We start from the raw sequence: 13,437 nt of genomic DNA on the forward strand, positions 1-13,437 counted from the left end.
ATTCCCCTAGAAACATTTTCCGACGGAGACGTGTCCGCACGGGAACAGTGACGGGACAGCTAGCTTAACGCAGCGGAACACATTAGCCTAGCTTACTGTAATTGCGTTACTTTTGTAACGCTTTACTCCCAACACTGGTGCACTTTACTAGGATATTTGCATTACAAATAGAACTGTTTATGTTATTATGAAGCCACAAAGAAAAGAAAAACACATAGGCCTACTGTGTGAAAATGTGCCTTTATTTGATTCCACATAGCAGGCAGGATTATTGTTCACACTGACATTCAAAGATGACTTGTACTTGCAAAGCATTCAATTTAACAAAGCTTTGTGACGTCATGTGAAGATATAATCTTCACATGACAGTTACGGTTCTGGTCAGCTCCAGTGTGCCGCAATCGGTCAGTTCAACACGGCACTTGTCGCACGTTCCATTGATATTTGTCCCCGAGCTCCACTTGGGCTGGTCCGCTTGGTTGTACATGACCAGGTTGCCGTCAGCCTGCATGATCACGCGGACAGCGTCTGATCCGTCAGTGCCCGTGGCCCACACAGCCTTGTGTGGGCTATTGGAAACGGCATAGACAACAAAGTTACCATCATCCTGCAGGCGGAAACAGAGACATTTAACTGATGTCAAACAATATCATACCAAAATAAAGCGTGAGAATTTCATTTGAGAGAGTTACTCACCTGGAAGATAGCCTTATATTGCCCGTTGTTGGACATCAGAAATTGGCCCATACTGAGCTGTTCATTTATAGACAAGAAGTTCTTACTCATGATTCTGAAAGAGACAAACAACTAAATTGGTGATGTTGCAGTGGCACCAATTTGTAACTGAATAGGGAGAGTGAGGTAAAGTGAGACACTGGGTAATGTGAGACAACCCCTGTATCTAGGCAACAGAACACATTTGTGCCCATGTGACCAATTTGTTTTCAAGCTCCTCCCATTTCCCCGGCCAATTTAAATAGAGACCTTTTTTTTTTGAGGTTAAGAATGCTTTTCCAACCAAAATGTTTTTTTGCATGTAAAAGTAATTTTCTTGCTGTCAATTAATCAAACTGTTGCCCCAAAGCAATTGAATTTTCAGTAGAAAAACTATATCATACCTGTTGATGAATCTAAACATATAAAAACCATGTGATGAAGCTAGCTGAAGGTTTGCCTGAATGCTAAAAAAGGCATTTTTTCAAAAATGGTGGAGGTGGGGTAAATTGAGACAAAAGCTGTGGGGTAAAGTGCACAGTGTCTCACTTTACCCCACCATGAGGCAAGTTAGTTTAGGTTTAAACATAGTTAATGTATATTACATTGCATATGTAATGTAATATTAATATTAATTACATATTAATTAATATGTAATGTTACATTTTATTTTAAATGTCATAAAACATGGTAGAAAAGCCATCGTGCCTCGCCAGCTGACTCAGATGTGCCATGTGTTCCCAGCCGACTGGATATGTGTCTCCTCGTGAAATACTACCATCCCAATGTCCCCCAGAACACAAACCAAACAAAAGCGTGTGAAGACAGCCATCACATAACTGATACTCCGAGAAGCAGGCAATTGAAGAGGCTTATAAAGAAAGACAAAAGAAACTGGCGGGGAAAAAGAAAAATAGCCAAAGAAAGAAAAGGGAAAACCGAAAAAGAAAGCAACCAAAAGGAAATCGTAGGTAGTTAGCAGCTAGAGGAGAGTGATGTCCTGTCCCACTTGATAAGACGAAGAGAGCTCTGAGGATGAGAGAAGGATCCAGGAAACAAAGATCTGTCTGTGGGTGACTTGTCATGACACAGGAGCGTCCGGTATATTGGCATGGTTGAAAAAGTGAAGATGATGAAATTCTTACCCAATTCCTTAGAAAAATTCAGGGAAACACAAAAGTGTGGGAGAGACCCACATTTGCTATTTAAAGAAAAAGATGTGGCACATGTTCCCAAAGCAGATTGTTGTGAAGAAGCTGCCTCAATAAGAGGCGTGGAGGGCCCACACGTAGAGAACACTCTCATCGTTCCCTGCAATCTTCAGGGCTGGAATGTGGAGTAGTTGTATAGGCCTACTGATTTGTAGAGAATGAATGATGCTCTGATTGTGGCTCTAGTCCTGTTGAATCCAGGCTGTTCTAGCTGGCTCTAAAGTCCTGTGTTTGACCCCGAGACTTGTCTGTGTTTTCATTGTACATAGGCTCCTGGCATTTTATATTAAGACGTTTATATACATATAAAAAAGGGGATATTTTGTAGTGTAGGAGTTGAGTTGCAGCAAGGTGATTCATACCTCTCATTTGAATGTTAATAAAACATTTTGAATTACATTATGTTGTATTTGATTTGTTTAGAATTACTTTCAAGTGTTGTAAAAAAAAAATGTGCTTAATAGACCAATTCCCAATGATTATTTTACTAGTCTGGGCATTTGTTGGGATGTGAGGTTGTCAGGCTAGCTGTCAGGATTCTAAACCTGTTACAACATATGTTGTTATGTTAGTTTTCAGAGTGGAAAAGGTAAGTGGATCAGTTTACCCCTAGTTGGTTCACTTACCCCGTTGACTTCTCTGGTCTGCCTCACTTTACCCCTAAGCTGGGGTAAAGTGAGACAAAAGACCAATTTTTTAAAAAACATCATATTTCACTGCCCTTCATCCTGAATACATTCTGATAATTACAATAACAAGGAAACATCCTGAATTAATGGGAAATGTGTAAATTTAACTGATATATCATTTTAGCTTACTTGGAGGGGAGCAAATGTAAAAAATGTCTCACTTTACCCCACTCTCCCTAGTAACTACTTCCGCTTCTTACATTGAAAATGAAAAAATAATATGTAATGATCCACCTCAGTTCATTACTACAATGAGTCTGATGTACCAATTATAAACAGATTTAAGCATCCTGTAATGACTCTGCATCAAACTATTTTTTTAATCTATTTTGAACAGATAAGTAAACCAATAAAAAATTATAAATGAAAAGAGTAATTATATTAAATAAATAAGCTAGTCTTGCTCAGTAATGTATGAATCCATCGGAGTACTTACAGTCTTAAATGTCACACCTGTCAGTCTGGGAGCAGAAGGGAAGGAGGGGAAATTCACATCTTCTTTATATCATCTGGTCTGGGTATGGGAGGGAGTGACAGTGACATCGATTACATTCTTATTCTTGTATTTACAAGCCCCATGGCCCATTTGGAAAATTCTTACATTACAAAAATACAGCAACCTGTTACATAAATCCTTTAATATTTATAAATCAACCTTTATGCTCTGCACCATTGTTTTATTGTCCAACTGTTCACTATTTTCATTTATTTTATTAAAGTTTAACTTTTTAATTTTCTTTATACACATAATTATATCTGTAAATAGTAGTAAATGTGCACCTTGTTCAGCTCTGTTGTCTGTGTTTTAGCTGAATGTACTGTACATTTAGAGCAATAGAAACCAAAGTTATATTTCTTGTAGCCTACATTATGTCTACACACCAGGGCCAGTTTTAACCGGCTACATTAGGGTGGGCCGGTAGAAACTATAAGTTGGCAACTTAAGCGGTTTGTAGTCCAGAAGTTAGCCTGTTCCTGTTTTGGCTTAACCGTACCAAGTGATATAAGGTTAAAATTGATTCAGTAAAATACAAATAAAACATCTTTATAAAATTGTTACCCACATTAAAAACGTTTTTATACAAAAAAATGCATTCTGTGATGAGCTTTACTGCACACAGTCGGTAACATCTGCCACTGCAGGGCCACGGTCAGCATCCTATCCCATTGAGTTTCTATTAGAACCTGTTTAGATGTTTTAATGTTCAAACAAAACACGCATTTTTCTCATACTGCCCATAACTACTGCACCTCCATCTTTCAGTTGTCTTTTCATTTTGGTGTCATGATCTTATACATCCTGTAGCGCAACCACCCCTCCTTTATCAGCTGATTTCATAATGAGATTCTTGTCTGATTGCAAGTGTCTCTCTTCACCTTTGCCAAGTCATCGTGCATTGAGGGTTTGAGGGAATGTGTATACAAGGTAAAGCATATGTAGAACTCAACTTCCTTCTTGGCACCAAACATGGTAAATCAAGTTATTCATGTAAAACATTACAACTGAGTATGTCTGGCTCTTGCAGAGAAATGTTAATCTTCTGCAGATACAGTAATTTGAACAATTTGACGAGCTCATCTTTCTTTATGGTTGCTGTAGATGGGGGTTCAACTGACATGCAACTAGAACATTTTTGTATTCTGGACAAGTAAATTACATTGTATTACATGTATTTATGCATTAGTAAATGAATGAATGTCTGTCACTAAAGCACAGACCACAGGAACTAAACTTTTCACTTGAAGGGAAACTCACCAAAACCTTTTGAGCGATCATGCCTTTGTTTTGTATCCTGTTTTAGTTTATCAGAAAAAACAACAAAAATTCAACATTGAAACACATACTGTACACATAAATAATAGGTAAAATATGAGAAAATAAATAAATACATGACACATGTACCGTATATATATATATATATATATATATATATAAAAGCTGGGGGGTGGGGTTTGGCGGAGATCAAATTAGACTTGATAATAACTTTAATTATAAATACATCATTTATTAAAAACTGAAAAACATTTTGGCCAGGAAACCTTTGCAGAGTGTACCCCTAATTTTGAATTGGTAAAAGTTCAATATCAATAAGTGTGCCCCCGTCTTTTTTTGCCTTTGAAATAATAAAGCAACAACTAATTTGTTAGCATGCATCAACTACAACTCCCATGACTGGAAAGAAAAAATAAATAAATTAAGGTGGTACACTGTGCACACTGCAAGCACACATAGGTAAATTGACACACAATGACAGTGATAGATTCTGCTTCGGATATCAACTCATATTTGACTTGATTGCTTAATAAATGATAATAAAATCTTGTGGGAGTTGAGGAATTAAACATATTGTTGATCTGCAGCCTTTTTATTTCTCAGTGGTGGCTTTTTTCCAAGCCAACAACTGAAACCATTAATTATGAAAACACTGACTATCAGTTTGAAGATTGGTGGGAACCAGGATATCTTTTTCTTTAAGTTGTACATGTGGGAAACATTCCAGCAAAGACACGCCTTATCTTTTGGAAAACGCTGCTAAAAAAACATGTTGAAACTTGAAGATTCAAAGTGCACTTGAAAGGGAGCAGATGTGAAAAGGAATGAACCAAATCCCCTGGAGGCAGAGTGAGAATGATAAACACATGATGCAGAGCAAGAAGTAAAGAGACCTGAAAGCAGGACATATCTGAAACAGAACTTCAGTCATTTTCTTACATATTAAGATTACAATTAAATGTTTTAATTAGATACTTTGATTCTCTGCTGAGGACTTTCAGGAGAACGTTTGTTTAAAATCTGCTACTGTATTTTATCACTCATTAATATTTACTGAAGCTGATATAAATGTGGTTTACAGGGCTTGAAGTGAAAAAAAATCCTGAGCCTGAAACTTTTTTTTGGAGGAGAGGTGGTGGGGTGGGGGGGTGGTCCACAGTGTAATGTTTTGATGAGCACTCATTAAAGTTAATTTGACTGGCAAAACAGTTAAACACTATACACAATAATAAAAAGTCATCATTGTGTCATTCAGAACACAAGTCAAAATAAAAGTATTTTTGCAAAGCAACACAGGGCAAAGTAATAGTTTTTTCTCAATCATACTATTTTGGTGATTGAAACCAAAATTGAAATTCAATTGATTGCACAGCCCAAGCACAAAGTACCATGTACAAAGAGAAGAGAAACATGTTTTTTTTAACCTACGTAATATTGCAAAAATCAGGAATATTCTATCTAAAAATGATGCAGAAAAACTAGTCCATGCATTTGTTACTTCTAGGCTGGATTACTGCGATTCTTTATTTATCAGGCTGCTCGAAAAAGTCCATAAAGACTCTACAGCTGATCCAGAATGCTGCAGCACGTGTTTTGTCAGGAACCAGGAAAAGAGATCACATCTCTCCTGTTTTAGCTTCTCTGCATTGGCTTCCTGTAAAATCCCAAAATAGGATTTAAAATCCTTCTTCTCACCTACAAAGCTCTTCACGGTCACGCACCATCTTATCTTAAAGAGCTCATAGGTTTCTGCCTCTTAAAAGGAAGTTTTTACTTGCCTCTGTCGCCTAGTGCTTGCTCTTGGTGGGAACTGCTGGGTTTCAGTAAAAAACATCACAGAGTACGGTCTAGACCTACTCTTTTATGAAAAGTGCAATGAGATAACTGTTGTTGTGATTTAGCGCTATATAAATAAAAGTGAATTGAATTGAATTTAAACATTGTGAAAATGTCTTTTTATTTGATTACAGATTACATGCTTGGCAGGTTTATTATAATTCAAGCTGCCATCCAGAGATGACTTTCCATTACAAATCATTACATTTTGATAGGCACAATCATTTTAAAACATTGATAATTTTGTCATGTCATGACATCATTTCGTGCCTCTGGAGTTAGCAGAGCTCCAAATTTCATCACTTTCCTTGTTCACCACCAGTTTGCCATCATTGGTCAGATGAAGACGGCACATGTTGCAATCTCCTGGCTTGTGGGAGTTTGTCTGCCACTTGGGACTGTTGGCCTTGTTGTACATGACCAGGTTGCAGTCAGCCTGCATACACAGGCGGAAAACGTCTGATCCACAAGTGTCTGAAGCCCACACAGGCTTCCAGCCGTAGATGACAAAGTTACCGTCATCCTGCAGGCAGAAACAGACATTTGACCGCTATCAGAATGTGCTTCTTCAAACACTTGCTCCCTTACTTTTGCAATTACTTTTTACACTGACCAGTGAATATGAATGATGCATCCTAATACTGTAAATGCTTGGAGTGCACAGATATTCAGAGTTACTCACCTGGAAGACAGCTTTATACTCCTTGTTGTTGGAAATCAGATAGTCTCCCTTGCGAAGCTCATCATTTTTGGACAAGTAGTTCTTGCTCATGATTCTGAAACAAAGAGAAAGTCTTATCTGTGTCACCAAAAACTTCTCCCTTGTTCATTCCCACAACAAGTCTTATGCACCAATTATAAACTTAAAGTAAAAAGCACAGATTTAACACCAAACTGCAATAACTTCTTTGTGCATGAAACTACTCTTGAAAAGAAATGTATGAATCCATCCATCAGTATAAAAGCATGAAATACTTACATGGTTGAATGTCTCACCCCAGTCAGACTTCAAGTGGAGGAAAAGGAGTAAAGAGCAAGATGTCAAATTCCCTCCATTTTTATACAGAATAGCAAGCTGGGGAAGGAGCTAGAGAAGGGGAGTGTCATGCCACTCCTTTGTGATGAGAAAGGAATGTTGCTGTCTCGTGAAAAATGTGAAAAAAGGAAAGGTTAAATAGATTCAGAGTTAATAGTTAGCTACCAATTCGGATGTACACAGAATACAAGAAAGTGTTGAAAGGTCTTCTCCCATCTGTCAACATGCATGTGCTTGACATTTAGCTGTCAGAATTACAGGATGTCAGGGAGATGTAGCATGATGTGAAGTGTTGAAGCTTTTCACTCAGTTAACCAAAAATCAAAGTTGATATTTGAGTAGGCAGTGATATTTTTTTTAACCTTTCCATTTTACACAAACAACAAAGAAAACAAAGAAGGCTCTTATTGCCTCCCCCTCACTTCCCACGCTCTGTACATTGTGTCAATTACAGGATTTGCACAAGGATGGCTGAGCTGTGCCTCTTGAGAAAATTTGTATTTTTATTTTTTTATCTGTTGTTACCTGTACACTGAGGCCCGGACTTCACAGTTTCTTTCGAGGTGTATGTAATAAAAGTCTTTAAAACAACTTGGCATTTGAATATTATACCTCACCTTTTCTCAGATCGGTGGCCGATCTTGACGTTGTATGGTCCAAAAAAATTTGTTCATGTCAAGCAGAATAGAGGTTTAAATAAGATGAGCAGCAGGTACAGTAAATACACCATCTTTGGGAAGATTGATTTCACTCTCCACTTCTGACATGAAACACAGTTGCGCTGAGTCGGCGTACTGCCTCTCATCCTCTCAAGATCCAAAACTTTCAACGTAGTTCAGCAAGGAGTCTTTCTGATCCAGTGTGATGAAATAATAAGTCCCTTCAGGATTTCAGTACTAATACCAAGTAATACATTTTCAACTCCATCTGATCATTAGACTCATGAGCATCGGCAGATTGAAGTTTTGGCCAAGTACCTGGAGATCTGTACAAGAATGGTGGGCCATTTTTCCATCGGTTTGGACAGAAGCTATCCAACAAAGATTTGCCTCTTGTAACATCGTCTGCAGGGTTATTGGTTGAGTCAACATATCTCCAGTCCTGACTGCTTGTGAGATTTTGAATTTACGATACTCTTGCTCCTACAAATACTTTGAAGCGGCAAGACTCTGCTCGAGGCCAGTAGAATACAGTGGTAGAATCAGTCCAAAATGTTGCGTCTCTGATTGGCATGGTCAGTTCTTTTCTGATAAGGTCACGGAGGCGTGCACCAGTTAGTGCATCACAAAGCTCCAATCTTGGCACTGATAACTGCTGCTTTGGAGAAACACATAAACGGGCTAACATGAAACTCATCTCCACTTGGCCTTTGTCATCTTCTGATCTTGAAGTATGCAACAGCACCATACGCATGTTCGGACGCATTACAAGAGATATGGATGTCTTGCACTGTGGGGGAAACATCCATCTCTTTGGAAGTATAACAGTGAGGGATGGTGATTTGAGGAAGGTAAAAGAGTTCCTTTTCCCAGGATATCCAAGCTGTTAGGATGCCTTCAGGGAAGAGGATCATCCCATTCTTGTCCTTTTCTCCATAGTTGTTGAACCAGATGATTGCACGAGTTGCTAAAAGTAGAAGGTAGCCTAATGGGTCATACTGATGAGCAAGGACTCTGTAGATGTGACACATTGTTATGGTTTGTGCTTAAAGTCAGGTTTGTAGTCCCATAGCAATCCTAGTTTGCGTTGTGTTGTGGAAGTTTCTGTTCAGCGAGGGAGGAATTTGTGTTGAAGAAGAGACCTTGTTGAAACAAAATAAAGACAGGCTGCTGACTGGATTAAAAGTTTAGATATTCGGTGGAAGAGTTTAATTATTTTCTCGAGAGAACAATCAAAATGACAAGAACTGGACTTCACAATGAAACAGAGTACAGAGTAACAGAGTAACAAGGTGACCCCACAGTTCTGTGTCCCGGTAAGACCCGACAGCTCCTTTTATTCCCTTTTGCCCCAACAGAACACATACCATGTTTGGAAAACATCCTAATCTTAAACAAAACACTTCATCTTATTTTTCAGACTCGTTGGAGACAGAGCTGTCCCTGCGCATCTGTCTAGTGCGTCAGAAAATGACTGTGGCTGCCACTCTACCTTAGATGTTGAGAGATTTATCTGTCCATAGATTAGTTTGGTTTCTAACCTACAGTTCGGGCAAACTGACCTTTGCATATCTTCTAGGCGCCTGCATCTGTTTGCCATTTGTTCACTGTGGAGATTCACAGAGTCACAACATTTTTAGCTGTGCCTAGACACTAAAGGTCCCATTCTAGGAAATATCTTTAGGAGGCACATGTTATCAGAGACATATGTGAAGTAGGAGGCTCATGTTCAGAGGCTTATGTGAAGGTTTTTACTTATAACAAAGACTTACTTTAATAAGTGAATAATTACTCTAAGAAAATCATTGTCTATGTAATTTTCCCATTACATTCCCCACTTTTGATTACAACCTTAATCATCATACATTTGAAAATTACTAAAAGCATACATGCAATAAAAAGAAAAGGAAAAACACTTTTCTGTGAGGGATTTAAACCTCTGGGTTCAAGCTATCACTGCATCTAGTCTAAAAGAAAGATGAGAAGTCAAATGGATTTTATGAATCAGGAACTACTCAAATTTGGAAGCTGAGTCTGAGTCGTAACCGTCCTCATTGTAAGAGGGCAAATGAAACAATTCAGGATCATCAACTTTCAGTTGTAAGGCTTGATACTGAACTTTCTCAAGAGTGAACAAAGAAGAAATCCTTTTTCATATTAATGGGATAATACCACAAATACTTAAAAAACAGAACAGATCTCAGAGATTACTGGAACCACAATTTTCCCCATCCAAGCCTTCCACCCCTCCCCAATTATCCAAGCGCCCCAGTCCCACCCAGAATCAGTGTGGGGGACATCTTGAGCCCTAAGACTAGTGGCGAGGTGGTTTAGCTGATGTATGGTGTCTGTGAGGTTACCTTCAATGTCTGGGATGAATGTGCAGCATTGATCACCTAATACATGACAGAGCCCCCCCCCTGAGCTGCTAACAGTAAATCTGGACCCATCTGGTGCTGAAGTAACATGTTACACATAGCTCGCAGGGCGGTAGGAAGATCACTGAACCCCGCAAACATGACGGCGGTCAGACTTTCCAGACTTTAAAGTATCTTATCAATAGCATGTGCGTTATTAACTACACCCTACCATTGAAGAATTCCTGAGAAAAATTTGCTACTGTAACTGTCATTTTACATTAAGCTCTTAAGGTAAAATGCAGTCAGTGCACAAATGGAGTTATTTAGGTTCAGCACGAGTGGTTTAATGGGTGAAGCCTGTTTCTGTGAGTGGGGAAACAATGAACACACAAAACATGTTTTTGATCCCCACATCGCGTGTAAATTTGCTGATTGAACCCAGTCATATGTTGGATGAGAATGCGTTGTCTTTGTTAGAAGAAAGAACCCATTTATTTTGCACAATGTTAATCATTTGAGTTGATTTTGTCATTTTTGGACTGAAAGTAATTGCATGGTTGCAACAGAAAGGTAGTTGATGCATTAGCTACTACCATGAAGTCTGTTGTCCTAAGGTTATTGCTTTGTTTAATCTCTCGTACCCCGGTTTCCAATATTGTCTAGACGAGAAAGGTGAAGAGCGCTCTACTCATTTTACCCCTTTATTTGACGAGTGAAAACTGAGTGTGCGTGTCTACTGTATGCATCAGTAGTAACATTAATGGGAGAAGAAGTGGTGTTTGAATAAATGATGTCAGATTTAACAACAAAAATGCTACCCCCACAAACACAGACAGAAAACAGAGAACAAGAATACATTTGTGTCATACACCATGTCTTTCTCTTCCTGTGTTCTTCCATCGTCACAGCGAGCCTGCAGTGCCCTTCAGGGTGTGCTGTGTGTGTGTGTGGGTGGCTGGGCGATGCAGTACCGGGCTGTAGATCAGGCGGTCTTGCTTCTGGTGCCGTGGATTTCTTCTGGTGTCAGAGGGTCGTCCACTGTTGTTCAGAGATTTATCTGTCCATAGATTAGTTTGGTTTCTAACCTACAGTTCGGGCAAACTGACCTTTGCATATCTTCTAGGCGCCTGCATCTGTTTGCCATTTGTTCACTGTGGAGATTCACAGAGTCACAACATTTTTAGCTGTGCCTAGACACTAAAGGTCCCATTCTAGGAACTATCTTTAGGAGGCACATGTTATCAGAGACATATGTGAAGTAGGAGGCTCATGTTCAGAGGCTTATGTGAAGGTTTTTACTTATAACAAAGACTTACTTTAATAAGTGAATAACTACTCTAAGAAAATCATTGTCTATGTAATTTTCCCATTACAGTTGGGGTTCAGCACGGCCTTCAGAGAGACACCGCTTTCAGATCAGATGATAAATGGCTGATCACACTGCAGAATTAAATCCTTTTGTCATCCTCTGCTGGAATGCAGGTAGAATGCAGTTACTGCTACAGTTATGTGGTGTTAGCTAGTTTTGCTTCAGGGGGCGACCACCGTATACTAACTAGTCCAAAAAAAGCCGACAGTCAGCTTTGTGAGCCAAAGAGAGAAATACACTTTATGTCACAACTACCCACAAAGCATTGCTTGTTGAAAAAGTAGGTCTAATTTCAAAATGTTACTGACATATAGACTTTTTCCAAACAGATAACCCTGTCATTGTCACCAAAATATGTCTGAGTTTATTTGCAAAGCTTATGTCAGTGAACTAGCATGTTGCTACTCCCCACAGTAGGCTGCTGAAACACAGACTATCAACACAAAAGACTAGTTGACCAATCACAGTCCTCGCGCTCTGCGTCGCCTCAACGCAAAGTTACAACATTTTTGGAGGTGCACGTCAAGCTACAGCAGAGGGCTCGGAGAGGGTTACATGTCGATGCAGAGGGTCTGTGTGGGTACGCTGTCAATTTGATGCAGAACCACAAAGCCTCAAAAGCATAAAGCAGACTGCATTTAATCAAAGTCCAAAATCAGGCAGGTACAGCTTTGGGGTATAGGCCACGGGCAGGGCCGGTTCTAACACTTTGGTTGTCCAAAGGGCTAGAACCCTCACACTACCGGATCGCCACAGCGCTGTGTCAGCGATAGATAGCTTGCATGTAAGTTAGATGGCACTAACATTTGGTTTAATCATAACCGGTCTGGCAACCCAAAGGCCGTTTTTTTGTATCTGGATTTGTGTGCATGGTGGTGACTTGTGATGTGGAGGTCTGGGGGTCCACCCCTGAACATTTTGAGCATTAAATACTTCATTTCCTGCATTCTGGTGAATTTTTATGTATTTTGTTAAAACCTTTTTCTGAATCAATTTATGCTGGAAATACCTTTATGTAAGGGAAACATAGATTACAATCCAATGATAAAAACATAATGGAATACATTGCAGTAAGACTCAGGTATTCTGTATAATTTTGCTTTCATCTATCTATTCTCCTGTAGATCTACTTTTCTAATTATATCTGAGTCAGCACAAATGTATAATTTACTCTTCCCTCTTTTGTGTCTTTTGTTGGGAGGTAACCTCCTTAAATGTGCATGTGACTATTATTCACCTGAATGATTAATTTAAATTTGTAATAAACCCCTGGGCTGTAATATTTCAGATGCATTTGAGCAAGATTCCTGCTCATGTTCAAAACTTTGTGCACATTCCAATATCTCACCTGTGTTCTGAGATTTGGAGGAGTCATGCTGTTTTGAGAAAAATAAAGTGATAATACAATAGGCTATTACAGGAATAAAGTCACAATACTTCAGAAAATATTCCACCTGCACCATAATCTTTTGCATCTGTGCATTACGTGATTGCTCTGCTGGTACGGTAGATCTCAGACCTCCTGACAGACACAGAGCCCCGTTTGAGACAGCTCAGGGAAGTGGTTCTACGCTGATCTACATCGGAGGTGGAAACCCCCAGGGAAACATCAGCTGCATCAAGCTCTCAGCAGACCTGAAGCTGCACAGACCACGGAAGTCGCGCTGCAGCAGCTCCGTGGTCTGTGCCACTGCTCGATCGTCTCTATTTTTACAGCGGGAGTGGACACTAAGCGAAGCACAGGTCCGTGTGTTTGAGTCTGACCCACAGACTGGACACGTCACGGGAA

The 13,437-nt window shown here is 39.4% G+C and overlaps 2 protein-coding genes and 1 long non-coding RNA gene across 3 annotated transcripts in view; 1 reads left to right on the top strand and 2 right to left on the bottom strand.

Annotated features, from left to right (window-relative positions):
* Positions 1-253: 253 nt before the first annotated feature.
* On the bottom strand, positions 254-7,451 carry LOC116674945 (mannose-specific lectin). Its single transcript, XM_032507100.1, has 4 exons — positions 7,204-7,451; positions 6,907-7,000; positions 6,470-6,747; positions 254-332 (listed from the first exon to the last, which is right to left on the bottom strand). Exons 2-3 carry the CDS (start codon positions 6,994-6,996, stop codon positions 6,484-6,486), a joined length of 354 nt encoding a protein of 117 aa, XP_032362991.1. The 5' UTR covers positions 6,997-7,000; positions 7,204-7,451; the 3' UTR covers positions 254-332; positions 6,470-6,483.
* On the bottom strand, positions 339-3,114 carry LOC116674947 (mannose-specific lectin). The gene is made up of 3 exons (XM_032507102.1): positions 3,051-3,114; positions 697-790; positions 339-607 (listed from the first exon to the last, which is right to left on the bottom strand). The coding sequence occupies exons 2-3, from the start codon at positions 784-786 to the stop codon at positions 359-361; spliced, it is 339 nt and encodes a 112-aa protein (XP_032362993.1). The 5' UTR covers positions 787-790; positions 3,051-3,114; the 3' UTR covers positions 339-358.
* Positions 7,452-13,124: 5,673 nt separating the features above from the next.
* LOC116674948 (uncharacterized) overlaps positions 13,125-13,437 on the top strand; it is an 11,110-nt gene continuing 10,797 nt past the window's right edge. Inside the window, exon 1 of the long non-coding RNA XR_004328258.1 lies at positions 13,125-13,189. This is a non-coding gene — a long non-coding RNA (uncharacterized LOC116674948). The remainder of the gene's footprint in view (positions 13,190-13,437) is intronic.

The sequence above is a fragment of the Etheostoma spectabile genome, unplaced genomic scaffold (assembly GCF_008692095.1).
Source record: "Etheostoma spectabile isolate EspeVRDwgs_2016 unplaced genomic scaffold, UIUC_Espe_1.0 scaffold00001310, whole genome shotgun sequence".
Classification (NCBI taxonomy): Eukaryota; Metazoa; Chordata; class Actinopteri; order Perciformes; family Percidae; genus Etheostoma; species Etheostoma spectabile.

Excerpts from the sequence above, each read along its gene's own strand:
- LOC116674947 (XM_032507102.1), bottom strand. The coding sequence starts at position 786 with ATGAGTAAGAACTTCTTGTCTATAAATGAACAGCTCAGTATGGGCCAA. Across the intron at positions 608-696 it reads AATATAAGGCTATCTTCCAG|GATGATGGTAACTTTGTTGT; the intron begins GTGAGTAACTCT and ends TTCCGCCTGCAG.
- LOC116674945 (XM_032507100.1), bottom strand. The coding sequence starts at position 6,996 with ATGAGCAAGAACTACTTGTCCAAAAATGATGAGCTTCGCAAGGGAGAC. Across the intron at positions 6,748-6,906 it reads AGTATAAAGCTGTCTTCCAG|GATGACGGTAACTTTGTCAT; the intron begins GTGAGTAACTCT and ends TTCTGCCTGCAG.